At 33.3% G+C, this 15,044-nt stretch overlaps 1 protein-coding gene across 4 annotated transcripts in view; it reads right to left on the reverse strand.

Annotated features, from left to right (window-relative positions):
• Positions 1–15,044, reverse strand: part of WDR33 (WD repeat domain 33) — a 121,014-nt gene that overhangs the window by 47,234 nt on the left and 58,736 nt on the right. For all 4 annotated transcript variants that reach the window (XM_036744278.1, XM_036744279.1, XM_036744280.1 and 1 more), the window contains 3 exons: positions 14,286–14,381; positions 13,937–14,088; positions 12,078–12,175 (listed from right to left, as the gene is read on the reverse strand). In XM_036744278.1, coding sequence (XP_036600173.1) covers positions 12,078–12,175; positions 13,937–14,088; positions 14,286–14,381 — 346 coding nt within the window. The remainder of the gene's footprint in view (positions 1–12,077; positions 12,176–13,936; positions 14,089–14,285; positions 14,382–15,044) is intronic.

Raw genomic sequence — 15,044 nt, forward strand, 5'->3', positions numbered from 1 at the left:
GAAGGATTAAGAAGGAAATTAGACTACAATGTAGCATCGAAGAATCAAGCTTCCAATGTGCATGCCATTTGACTGATGACTATAACATATACAATGTGGAATGAAGAATATCTTGAGAAAGCCATTCGGTTTGGAAATTAGTAATGAACAGTTTTGTTATAAATTTTAAATTTAAGATTTTCTCTCAAGTGGTAAGCAGTGCCTGGAACATGTATGTCTGTTTTCTGATTTAACTGCAGTTAACTTCCTGGCTTTTGAGTTATCTATGCTCACCAGAACTAATCATAAGGCATTATAATGTATATTATTCAGAGAAACAGCACAGCAGAGCAAATATTTTACAGTAAAGTTAGAAAAAATTTAAGATGTTAATTAGCATTTGTATAACATAATGACAATATATGACAATATAACAAAATGTAATTATATTATCTTTGCTAATTCTTTAAATGCTGTGTATTGTTCACCTGTCACTTATAAGAAAAAGAGATAATCCTCTTTAGGAATCATTAAAGTAAAATGTAAAATTCTACTAAAACTAGATATGTTTCTCAGAAAAGATGCCTGAGATCAAGAGAAACACAAAATAAGAAATTTATTTAGTAGTTTGCAGCAAGACAGGCTAAAAACAAAATTACCAGTTGGCAATCATCCACTACCAAGTAATAACCCTTGCCATAACTGCTAACCAAAGTCTGGTACTAAAAGGTATATCTTCTTTAATGATCACCAGATCACTGCATGATCATCAGAAATTAATCCAACAAGTTCTTTTTGAACTTTCCACTATTTCCTCAAGCCAACACGAAAATATCCATAAGGGATGCTGCTGAGTACTTAATAGTTCTCAGTCTTGTCTTAGGGGAAGAGATGAAGTAATACCAAGCAAATGTAGCTCCAATTCTGTGCTGTTTCCATATTCGTATACAGAGGACACATAACAGCAACTAAACTCTCTTAATTACTACTTGATGAACTTCACATACAGTGACAACAAACAAATTGCATCTAAGCAATAACAAACATTTTAGAACAAAGACTCTGGTTAAGGAATAGTAGAAAACTATAAATAGCAGAGTTTGTCAAAGTATTCTAGAGTGAGACTTCTGTTTTCATATCAAGACTATTTTGATAGAGAATATTGAGCTCTTAAAAAAAGAGGTAATAAGTACAAGGTATTATTGACCATCTTAATAGGCAATTAAGGTAAAAATATACCAGAAAGAAAATCATTCATCTATTATATTAAGTGCTACAAAATTTTAGGAAACTGTAAGAAATATGGACTACCACTCATGTACAAAAGGTAACAAGTGAAGAAATCTTCATAGGTAACTATTTTAGAAGTGCAAATCACATGTAAGAAAACTTAAGTTTTCCCATGTTCCATACATAAATGTGCCTACACAGTAAGACATCTATTACAGTACTAAACTTGAAAGAGGAATTTTCCTCAGGGTTTAAAAGGCAACATATATTAATTATGAGCATTTAAAGTTTCTAGGAATGTGTGAGAAGCAAGTGATTTATATGGTTTTAAATAATTTAATACAGAGTTGACAATGACAAGAAAGATCTAGGTTAATCTTAGAGACTTAGCCTTACAGACAGCTACACAGATTAAGAGGTAGATGATGTAAGCAAGCAAAATGAATTAAAACCATACCATATTTTCATTTCACTTCTTATCAGATTGATAGATACTTGCTCACAAATCTCTTCCAAGGTTTGAATTTTGATAGGTATATATACATTCTTACAATCAGTGTTAAATTTGAATATTCTTTAGATCAAGGACTGACCATAAATTCCAACTATAATTCAGTGCTGCAAATCCCATCATGTCCTTGATACTCTGACCCTGGACTGGCAACAACTGCCATCCCTTACAAAAACCAAACTAAGTTCTACAATTATCTGCCACTGCAAGGGCACTTTACTGTGTTGCTTTGGATAAGGTTTCTCAGTCAGATTTTCAACGTGCTTTTCCTTCAGATGCCTCCTTGTATGAGGAAAGAAGTACAGAAAATTTTAACATTAGGTTGCCCATTTTAAAATTAAGAAACTAAATGTTAAAATCAGTTCATTCAAAGTTAAATGTTTTATTAATTTTAAGGTGACATTACCGGGCTTCCTTCCAGGGAATTGGACCAAATACTTTGTTGAATTTATATCTGAAAGATGTTTGCAAATAATTTTCAATGGTAAATAAGAGTAATTTGTATTTTAAGTCTGACATTTTAAAACATTAAGAAACCAAAAATACTTAACACCACAAAATACTTAAAAGTATTAATTTGGCAGCAAGTGCTACGCTAGATGTTTTATAAAGATAATCTGTATAATCTCTGCCCCCAAGGAACTTATAATTTGACTAACAGAAATGAATTGATAGCCTCTAGCCTCTTTCCTAATTAAGTAGTCAGTCAAACCTCAACTATTCCGATCCCTTAGTCCTCTTCCTCTTGATGACTCTCCATTGGCCATGCCTCATTGAAAGCATTACAGAAAGATAACCTTCTATTTCTTGGCAATTTTATGTAAGAATTTAACTCTAGTCCATAACTGCAGATAAAAGAATGGGCCACACTTTCATGGAATCTCAATTATGCTTACATAAGCATTGAATGGGCTGAGCTCCAAGCCCAGTGATTTCTTCAGATTTATGTTTTCACCTGAGAAGTATTATACAGACAGCATTGGGTTCAAGTTCCATCTCCAAGGCATAATGACTCTGTGACCTTGGGAAAGTCATTTAAATTTAGTTTGGTGTCCCAGGAAACTATATCACCAACGTATCCTAGTAAAGGGAATTCTCTACATGATTGTAATCATAGATTCAAAACCCAAGACCTCCCCCAGCTCCACACCCAAAAAAAGTTTCAACAAAAACTGTTACATGTTAATGAAGCCTCCATTTGTCTTCTTTACCTTTGCTAAAGGTTTTGGAAACTATTTTTGGAGAAATCTATGTCCAATATTTGACAAATTAAATTTGACAAAGACACTGTTGTACCATTCTGTGAAATAAAGTATATGACAAAATGATGTCAACACAAAAGGGCAGAATCATCTCTTTGGCAGATTTAGAATCTGGGTAACAAGTATTCCATTTAACTGCTGTAATTCCTAACCAATTCCACAAATGTCTTTGAAGTAAATTCTAAATAATATATTTAAAATTTTAAAAACAAATACATATGAAACTCCAATGAACACTAAAAAAAATATTATTCTAGGTACTTGTAGTGCTTGATTAAACGGTGGAAAATACTATGTATGCTAAATGACAAGCAGATTTATAGCAGTTCTAAAAAGACTAATAGCTCCTAATTTTTAAATGGACTATTTTAAATGAGTTTTTCAAATAAAGACATAAAACAGTAACATGAGAACCAACAATCTCACTTTTCTGAATACATCTGAAGAGAAATGGATTATTTATTTGAACAAAAGGTTCACAGTTCTGTGACATGGAGAAGTGGAAAAACTATAAATAGTTCGTGAATGTCTAAACAAACTGCAGCAAAGAAATGCAACACAATTCTGTATGATAAAGTGAAAAGCAGATTTAAGAGTAAAGTCTACATACTGACAAGAATTTAACAAAAATACTCAAATATACAAGAGTTAGAATTAGACAAAGTTATAGTCTAAGTAATTGACAAGCTGTGGTTGACAGCTATTTAAGTTTGACTTTTTATTGTAAAGTTCACTGACCAATTTTAAAAATGAACCTTAGTGATGTGGGATTCTGATTACCTATTAATACTATGATTATGTGTCACTTAAAAGTGGTTTAATTACTAAAACAAAAATGTAGCATACTAAAAAGGTAAATGCCATCTTACACACTTCCAAAATGAAGGAAATACATTTCTAAAGGAAAACAGATTTTATAAAATGCACCAAAAATGAGAAAAGATTCTCAATACCCATAGGGTGATGAAAGATTGGTAATTTTATTGGCAGAACAAAAAAATCAAAAGAAAAAGGTGACAATAGCTAGATATGTGCAAAGGACTTGGAAGATAAAGATAGATTAAAAAGAAAATTGTGTGCAATAGAAATTTGAAATAAACTATAAAATTACAGAAAATATAATATAAAGAAAGAATATTATAAAGAACTGAGAACATATTATTGGGCTTCTTTCAGTAAAGATTACTCTGCTGAAAGTGCAGGCACTGGTCTGAAGCTACATTTTTTTTCTTTAAGTATCTTATTGGACCTCAGAACCCAACAAGAGGACAATGGTACAGAGGTTAGCAACCCTGACCCCATGAGGCATATCCAGTCTGTTTCTGAAGTGCCTAGTGTATAGATTTAGTTATGTCTTTTGAAGCTACAGAACATAAATTTTATCCTATTTCCTCATGACCGTTTCATTTATACATATAGCTATGCAATTTCCCCTAAATTTAAAAATCACTGAATCTTTCAATTAATCTTCATATGACAACTCTGCCATCTCCTCATCTCCCTATTTTTCTATCTCTTTACATCAATGTCAATATTCCCAAATGAGGCACTTGACTAAAATTAATACTCCAGATGTGGTACCAGACTCAAGTCCAGTGGGACTATAACCACATTTTTTTCTGGACAGCGCATGATCACATTAGCTTGTTTCACTTTCATGTCATATTTTCTGCTTACTAGGAATTCAATCAATTAACACATTCAGAATGTTGTTGGGTTTTGTTTTTTACATGAAGTCATTAATCCATGCCTCATCAAAGCTGTAGTAGTGCAATTTATTTTTTTACAGCAAGTGCAGGTTATTACATTTTAACTTCAACTTGTTCTAGGATATGTTTACTCTTTTGCTCATGACCTTTCTGGCAACCTGTCAAGCCCTACAGCCCCCTTTTCAGAATAATGTTTCTAAATATATAAAGGACTAAAGATTACAAAGGAAACCAATTATCTTGCAGCCATTATCAAAATTTATTTTTTTAAGTTCACAGACTCCAAATTAAGAACCCCAGTTCTAAGATATTAAAAAAATATTTTTTTTTACTCTGACCTGATTTTATCAATGTAAAAACTATGCCTCCCACATCTGTATTACTCATAAATTTTTAAAACTATGTCTTACATATCTTCTCTGATTTAAGGAAAAACATTTTTGAACAGAACTAAATTGAGATTGCATCTATATAACACAATTACATTAGAAATCTCCTTTCTCACTGACTCTGAATATATGGATAGTTAAACCAGCTATGACTCCCCCTGTTATCCAGGAAACATTTCAGGTTCATTAGAGTATTATGACAATTGGTCAAGCATTTTGATTAAATCCAGATCTCTATGTTCAAAATCAAAATTACCTCCCCCCTTATCTAGTTTCTTCCTAACTTCCCTATTTTAATTCCCTTGTGGTTACCTAGGTTCCCAACCTGAATCTTCATCCTCTCACTCTCCTTCATTTATGTATTTATTCAGTTCCTAAATCTTTATTAATTCAACCTCCACAAGCTCTCTCCCATCTGCCCTTTTCCATGCACATAAGAGAACATTACCCTTGTTTAAGACCTTCTCCTTTTCCCAAGATTACTTACTGTAAGAGTCTTCTAATTGGTCTTCCTAAGAATCACTCCTCCCCCAATCCATACTACACTCAACCTATCAAAGTGATATTACAAAAGCACAAATCTGACACCTCTATTCCTCTGCTCAATAAACTTCAGTGCTTCTCAATTAACTCTAAACTCAAATACAAACTTTTCTTACATTTACAATCCTTCATAACCTAGTTCTAACCTCTTTTTTCCTTCTTATGCATTATTTTCAATCCCCCACACTCCATGAACATTATGGTCTAGCCAAATTTGCCTTCTGGCTGTTCCTCACATGTGACACTACATAGCTCATCTCTTTGCCTTTGCAGAGGCTGACTATGCCTAAAATGTTTTCTATTCTTAAGTCAACCTCTTATGACTCCTGGTTTCCTTAAAAACTCAGCTCAAATACAACTTCTTACATTAAACCAATTACCTCAATTTATTTTGCATGAATTTGTTCTGTGTCTTAGTATAGTCTCTCTCCAGAGAATGTGAGTTTTTTGAAGGCAAAGACTGTTCAGGTGTTTTTGTCTAGATATTCTTAATGCTTAGCACATAGGAAATGCTTCATAAATGTTATTTGATGATATTCTCTTTATTAGGCTAGTAAACCCAAATGCATACTAATGTTCTCTTCTCTTTCTACTTATACCTAAATTGTCCTGTTTAATGATAGAAATCTACATCTTGCTCGTCAGTTTGCAAATCCATCTTTTCACCTTTTGCAAAATGTCAGGTAGAATTCCCATCTCCAGTCTTCCAGCATCACTTGTGTTCTCTTTGATGTCTCAAAGATTACAAAGAAGTTCCAAGATCACTTGCCCTATATTACATTTGCCACATTCTGAATTCTACGATGCACAGGGATTGAGACTGGACCTGTGATTTCATTAAGTATGGTGAAATCCAGGTAAGGAAATTCCCTCTTACCAATGCAGCACAGCATCTGCTTGGCAACTTAAACTCTAGGTGACTAGAAAACTGTTAAGAAACTTGCCCAGGGTCAAACGGCCTGTAGAGTCAGAGGTGGGACTCAAACCCAGGTTTTTTCTGGCTTCAAAGGCAGCTCTCTTTCCTACTCTACATTAACTATTCAACAGTGCACCTGAAGATGTGAACTCCTGCTATATGACACAAAAGTCAAGTGCAATGCTGAAAATAAATGAAAAAACAAATTAAAAAAAGGGACAGGGAAATGGAAGCAATTGTGAATATAGTAGTATGGATGAGGTCTTTAAAAATATTACTACTTAATTATGAAAACAAAGAAGAATCAGAAAAGAAAGCAGTGTTACATAAAAAAAGCTTTAGGAATTTCAGATAATTGTAGCGTGCCCAAGTAAACTGTAATGCATACAATGGGCATTATTTATCAAACTGAACTGAACCCAACAAGAGTAGTAACTTGGTTGATGTAGACGGGTTCAGAAGGTGAGTTCCACATTGTGTTGTCAATTTATAATGACAGAGAAGTGTGCAAAGGTAGGCAGAGTATATAGAAAAGAACAGTCCCAATATTTAGGGTAAGTCAGCCCTAAGTCTATCTGACTATAACTCACCAGGGAATATGTTTGGGTTGCACTAGCATTTTCCAAAAAATTAGCTGGAAAACACCAGGGGAGCTTAACATATGAAAGTAATTTGCAGAATCACTCTACACATAAAATACTCCAAAACTGCAAAAATGATAACAAGAGCAAATTGTGCAGGCCAAAATTTAGATGACCCTTTAAAGCCTGAATTTAAAAACTTTTCTGGCTGAAAATCTGAAAGAAAAAAAGGTAGCTTTTCCTTCAGAATTGCTTTAGGTTATGCAATATTCTATTTCTGAGGAATACGCTATGGAAGAGGACTTTTTATAAAAAAATGAGTTACCTAAAATCTATCATTTATTTCCCATAAATATCAGTTATTAGATTTCACATTAAAAAAACAAGATATGTTTTATCTCTGTAATCATTCTTAAATATATTTTTAGTTCTGACCCATCTAAAATTAGAATGCTTTTTTAAGCAGGTCACATATCCAAGGACAAGAATGACTGAGCTAAGTTGAATGTGTATTGATAGTTTAGTTTTTATGCATACAAGAGAGAGAAAGTTCCAAAGATTCTGCATATTTTGAGAAACATGAAAGAACAAAATATCGAATAATTTTATTATAAAGAAAAGGATGGAATGCAAAATTCCCTACTTTATTTGGCACAGAAAAATTTAACAGCCAAAAGAAAGTATCAAAGAGCGATACAATATTCTCTCTTCTCCAAGGTATGTTTTCATTCACTGGTATTCAATTATAAAACAGTAAAGGCCATAATAAAGTAAAATCTGATTATTTCTGAACATATAAATTCAGAACGCCTAGTGATCTGGATAGGGGGAATTCTTAAATTTCTCTCTACAAAACTCAAAAAATGTTAACAGTCAATGAGCTTAAAAGATATACAGGAAGTTACCTTTAAAATATTTAAGAAAATTTTTCAAATATATTAGAAGCATCTATTTATATGAAAGCAAGCGAGATACCAATAATAATTTTTATCGGTTTCCCATATGGGAAGGGGCTTGTTAATTCCTTTTCTATAAAACTAAAGGGAAAAATATAAGCTGCATGGACTATTATCAGGCCAGATGCAGAAAATATGCACATTAATGAGGCCACAAAATAATCAGTAATGAATTTCAGACAGAGCTCAGCATTTTCTAATGTGGTGATGACTTAAAATATTTACCAAATTATACATCTACACCTTAGCTCTAAGGCAGCTGTATCTAAGAATGAAATCAGGGACGGAAATGGAAGTTTATCATGGAATAAACAACAATTGTAAGATGGAATTCATTTGAAAGTGTTCAAGAAGAAATATTGTAAGCTTAGTTTGGTAAGAAAAAAAAAAAAACCTTCCAGATTTCTTCCTAAATTTCTCACTGAATACAAAATGAAGAGTATAAAATTTAGCTTCCTACTGATAAATCTATTTTAGACTTAATTTAAATTCAACAACAAATATTTATTAAGTATTCATACCATATATATTTGGTTCATAAAGCAAATTACCTTATTCCACATTATGCCAAAGTAACAAATTATTTACTCAGACATTTGATCAACAAAATTTATACACATAAAATTTAATAATTAATAATTCTATGTTCTATATACCTTGAATGTTTCTACGTTACATTGTTTCTTTTACAAATGTGTTATTCAGATTCAAAAAGTATACAAGATTAATAATTCTGCTAATGTATAGGTGTTTCAGTACTTTCTGTAGATTCCACATTGTTTATTCCATCCTTTTTACTGTTCATCTCAGACAATAAAACTGACGGACTTAAGGGTTGATATCTGTACCCATGTATCACGTTGTCTGTACCACTCACATAGTAATTATCATGTAAGTACTGAGGTATAGACGTACTATTTGCCTCTATTAGACTATTAAAAGTTCACTGAAGACAAAGACTGTCTTTATGATGATTCTGAACTATATACAGCAATTAACAGAAAGCAAAATCCTAATAAATATTGGCTGAACAAAGAGTTCTGATTTTAAGTTACTGAAGTAAGGGTCTACTTAGGTAAGAATCAAATATATAACTGAGTAACAGGTTAAGGGCTCTTTTAGACTCAAGTTTTCCAAATGGTTATGTCTCAAGATAAACAATTATTTGATATGTCATTCTCTCCTCAATATTATTTTGAAAAATAGTAATAAATGTGCATTAAATGAATATGATTTGCATGACTGTGAGCAGTGAGCTGATTTATGATACTATGTACCATTTTGTAAGAAAAATGATTTAACAATTTTTTCTTTTTTCAAATCATTTTTGCCTGCATAGGGACCAACCCAGGCACTTCATGTGTCAGAAATTATACAGTGTTCCTTTCTTTCTTAGAGGCCTAGATTAATACAAGGGCCTGAAAAATACTAAAGATTTTCTCCTCTATTATTTGGCTTTCCTTCTGCATCAGCACAAGCTGATTCAAAAAGGGCACAAAAAAAATCAACATGAAACATGAATGTCAATGTCTGCCCCCACAAATGTGAAGCTAGGGACTATACATTATGACATTCAAATATAAACATGGCAATATAGTATGTAGAAGAGGTTATTGTAAAACGAGCTCCGGTTACTTGGACACTAGCAAAGGAAAAAAAGATTATTTTCCAAACCTCTGGAATTGGTAATCCTTATACCATAATTTCATCATACAATATAATACGGGCATAAAAGTGCAAATCATAAAACCATCACTAGAAGTAAAATCTCTTCAGAACTAGCTTTTTTAACTTTTAATCAATTTTTAAATGCTCATGGTAATAAAGTTGGGAATGAGGGGATGAAAGAAATGAAATCAACAAAATCTTACAATCTTAAATTTCTGAATAACATTTATAACCTCCTCTACTACAGCTTACTTTGTGGGTCAAACTTGTAGAAAAATCAAATGTTGGATGACAAAGAGATTACAGTAGCCAAGTCTTCTTTAGAATATATATATAAAGGCAGCATGAAACACTGTTTAGAGTGCCAGGTTGGACTCAGAAAGACCTGAGTTCAAGCCCTACCTGATACATACCCTAGGGTCCTTACCCTTTCAGTGCCAGAGGCAACTCTTTTAAGATTATAACTCATAGACTAGTTGCTGATTTGCATTTATGGAGGGTTATCTATCTATGTGCAATTCTCTCCACTGATGAACTTTGTAAATACAGTCCCAAAAAGTACATCATTTTCACCTGTGGTTCTAGTCCTCAGTGAAAGCAAATCTAGTTTTGTATTCCAAGTTTCACTCAAAGGAAAAATCATTCCCATTTTCTCCTAACCTTAACTACAGAAAAAACTTGTGTTTCATTTGTATTTATGTACTTAAAATAAGAGTTAAAAGCTCTCCTGACAAAGGAAAAAGATAGGAGGGGAAGAAAGGAAGAAAGGAGGGAAAGAAGGAAGGAAAGAACAGAATCAGGAGATTTGGGTTCTATTCTTGGCTAATAAGATCTGACAATCATAGATTTAGAGTGCAAAAGGATCTCAGGGGCCATCCAGTCAATTCCTTCATTTTACAGGTGAAGAAACACAGAAGATAAGAGATTTGTCCAAGGTTAACAGTTTAGTTAAATAGCAAGGCTGGGATTTGAAACCAGGTCTTCCAAATCCAAATGCAGCATGCTTTTTATTGCACCATATCAGTAAGGAATTACTTTGGTGGATTTGAACAAGTCACATATAGGCCAAAATTTTTTAGATGGTCTAATATTATTTTTTGTGGAAAAATTTCACAATTATATAATCCTAATAGCATATATACAATATGTAAGTTGAAGATATTGTGTGTCTAATCTAACAATTTTAGTAATAAAAAGGAACAATATCTTTCTCCCTTGTTCAAACTGTATGAAGAAATACATAAAAGCAACTGCTGGACCTATCTTTTAATTGTTCAAAAGGGAGTTAGTTATACTAATATTGTTAACTATGAAAAGAAATGAAAATCTTGAACACCGATTTCTGTAACCCAGTCTTTTTTTATTTATCCATGATTGTATGTATCAGGGGAAAGATTTTAAGTTTATAGAATGCTGGAATCAAAAGTTAAGAGTGCAGAAGTACTTTTATTGACTATGATTAAAACAGTGTAGGTTCAGGCCATATTCTTAAAAAATAAAACTTCTGGACCAGAGTTATAACCAACTACTACAAGATACAGGTGATATGCTCCAGTTTGTGTTTCTCTGTGTAAATGTGTGTAGCTGTCTATTACAAGATACACAATGCAGTGAAAAAAATTTCATCTTTAATTTTTACCTTTATTAATGATGTTACCCCACTCTCTTTGTTCTCTATATAAAGCCTAAGTAGTATGGGATTTCAGAAATAAAAGAGTAATTAATTTAAGCTAGCAGCTGTTTCTAAATACCCAAAAAAATTAGTTTAAAGAGAGCTCTCCATAACCTAGGAGTGAATTATTAAGCAAAGTTGAGGAATATGTGGGCCCAGATGTGGTTCATGGAAAAACTAACTGCTTTAATTTATGCATAAATACATAAAAGTGTAGTTAATGGAACTTACAACTTGTCAAGCAATAAAATTTGTGAGTTGAGTATTTCTAAAAGTTATTGCCATGAGGATGTGAGCAATCTGAATAAAATGTCATCAGCATGTTGATATTCAGTGTTTATTAATAAAAATGGCACCCAAAGTAAGAAACAGAAAGGAATTCGATCCCCTTCACAAGAGGCATATACAAAGGCGACTAATGTGAAAACATACTTGTACTCAACTCCATGACCAAACTAACTTTAAGGGAAAAATACTAGAAATCTGGGAAGTGGGACTTTAAAACAATCGTGGATCACTAAAAGTTCTGCTTTCTTTCAAGATTATGCCCAAGGATTTAAAGGTAGAATGGAGAAGAGTTGGTACTGTTGTATTGAGACTACTTAGCTAAAAGTGTCTTCCCTATTTAAATAATTCCAATCAGTACTGTTGATACACATACCTCGAAGAATTCTTTCCTCATGGCAACGTAGAAAGTCCCAGATTCTAACAGTTCCGTCATCAGAGCATGTAGCAAATTTATTATCCGTGGGTGAGAAACTGTTACATGAAGACACACAGCAGGGGAAAGAAGTCAGCATTTAACAGATTATCTGTGCTTCTCAGACAGGGCAAAATAAAATACTGTATGGCGTTATAAACAGGATGAAAGGGAAAGTATCCAACACTGGTGCCCTTGGAGAATGGTTCCAGCTGAAAGGCACATTTCATCAAAAGATGAATTCAGCAGAGTATTTATTCCTGCTTCTTAGTATTCAATCCTCTATTCTGAGAATGTATTTTAAAAAGTGACCTAACAATTTACTCTTACATTAATTCTGCATATGTTCCCAAAATATAGCTTTGTCTTTTGGTGCTGGCAAAAAAAACAAGGGAGAGAAGAGGGGAGGGGAGGTGGAAGGGTTGAAAGTGAGGGTCGGGGTGAGACACAGAAAGACACAAAGAGGAAACTGAAGAATAGCTGAACTAAATTAATTATATAGTTGGCAATATTTCTGAAAACATGCCACTGTGAAACATGTAGGAATAATGCTCAGTATGTCTTTATGGAAAAAATATAAGTAGAAGTAGGAAGCCAGTTGTATAGTGTTTGCTAAAGATTCCTATGTAATATGCTTCTAATTCATTTGAAAATGTTTGTATGAAGAATTTCCCCATCTCCTTCCTAGAAAGCCCCACAGAAGCTGCTTCCTGTGGTGTAACTACAGGGAAACAGGAATGGTGATTAAAGCCCAACTAACTCCTGCAAATGAAAAGCAGTCACTTCCTTCTCGGTGCAGTTAAAGGTTACCAAATTTCACTAATTTATTTCAAAAACATCACTGCTGTAACTAAAGGGGAGACTGATGTGGCAATTCAGTGTATGGATGGCACTAAACCAGACATTAAGCACAGGTACGTTGATCTGACTACTCCATAAGACACAAAAGGAAGAAGAGTGATTGCCGTGGGTGGTGTTTTCGTAACAATGTCAACCTTCTACCACACAAGGGCCGCACCAACCTAAAGGAATGCTGCATAACTTTATTCTGAGGCTGCAGCAATTCTTCAGATTCAAATATGAAACATTTCTTCAGTTTTACTGTACATACTGAAAGATTATATTTAACAGCTTGCTGAAAATATCACTTTAAACTCTATTTTTTAAAAATACACTTTCATAACTGATGTATCAACAGTGAATCAGGAGAAATGTCCTACAGTCTTCTTGTCATGGTTTGCTTGCTTACAATTTCAAAGCTTGAAGAACCCATTCATTAATCCTTTAATGTTTTTCACAACCAGAGAGTTTATCTGTAAGGGTTTTTAGTACTAATACTTCTTATCTCAAGTCTTGGAATAACCAAGCCAACCAGTTCTTCACTTAAGCCTTTTTCTTGTATTTGTGAGAACTACGTAGGTGTTTTATTTCTGTAGGCTTTATATTTTATTCATTTGGATTATTAAAGTCTGAATTCTTTATTTGGAATGAAATATTCTTGTCTTACACAATGAGCATCAAAAAGGAATAACTTAAATACATTGTAAACCATATATATGAAGAAAAGAATACCAGTGCAAAATGCGGCAGACAATACATCTCTAACATATTGCAGAGGCGGATACTGGGACAATACTACTTCAGAAAGGTGCCAGCAAAATGTTGAGTATGTGGAAACAAAGGAAAATACTGTGTTTCTAAAGTGCACAAAGTTTCCCAGGATCTGACAGAGCCCATGCATCTCTGCACCCAGCATACATTTAGAGATCAGTCTAACCATGACAATAGGAACTACAGAAAATGGTATATTGTGTATAAACCTGGCCTCTCTAATCGCCTCCTTATGTGCCTGGAACATCTTGACGTTGTTCATGTTGGACTGCCAATATTTCACATATCCCCCGTGGTCTGCCGTCAGCATCCACATGTCATTGTGTGACCAGGTCATGGCCCTCACTGGGCTATCGTGAGCCTGTGGAATCACAAAATATTTGTCAGATACTTCTTCAAGGTTTATCTGATCTACAAGACCTAAAGGAGCACATACTGTGATTCTGTGTCACAGCAACAATTAGTTTTGATCTATGCTTCAAAATTATGTGAAATGAGAACACTTCGCTTTCTTTATAGTCCAAGAGAATGGGACCGCCGTCTGATGAATACAGTTACCTGTAATATTGTTTCAAAATTGAAAGTGAGTCCATTCCACAGGGTAAACTCTCCACTAGAAGCCCCAGTAACCAACCGTCTCCCTTCAGGAGTCCACTGGGGAAGGGGAAAAAAAAAGCAATAGGTTAAAAAAAAGTCAGAGTTCCCCAGACTTTCACTGCTACATGAATAATGTTTAACTTTCTTTACATTCTTTCCCAAATAACAGATATAAATAGACAATCTTGGTTTTTGGTTAAAAATACCTCTTCCTTATATGAAATTATGTTAAAGAATACTGTTTTATTCTATTCATTTAAAACAGTTCTGATGCACTGAATAGAAAGCAGTGAAATAGGTTAAATATGAATTTCACAACATTATATATAAAATCACCTGTGCATTACATATATACAAACAGGATATAAAGATTGTATTTCATAAGTTACACAATAAGCTTATGTAAAATACACCAGTCTCAGTAAAGAGCCTATCTTCCCAGAAATAAATGCAAAAATCAGCATTACAGTTTGTTCTTATTTGGTTAGTAACCAGAAAATTCAAGAACTTTATGAAAATAATTTTCTACAACTAGTAGTGACCCAATTTGGGAAGAAACATTAAATGGGCAGTGGCAAAAGGCACACATTATGAAAGTGCTGATTTGTTAAATTATACTAAAATTATAAATGATATTAATTTACAAATTCACTCAAAATTTAGCCATGTCCATAATTTTCGGGAACATACACTCATGATGAGTTAGTATTAGACCAGTAG

Source organism: Trichosurus vulpecula, chromosome 2 (assembly GCF_011100635.1).
Source record: "Trichosurus vulpecula isolate mTriVul1 chromosome 2, mTriVul1.pri, whole genome shotgun sequence".
NCBI lineage: Eukaryota > Metazoa > Chordata > Mammalia > Diprotodontia > Phalangeridae > Trichosurus > Trichosurus vulpecula.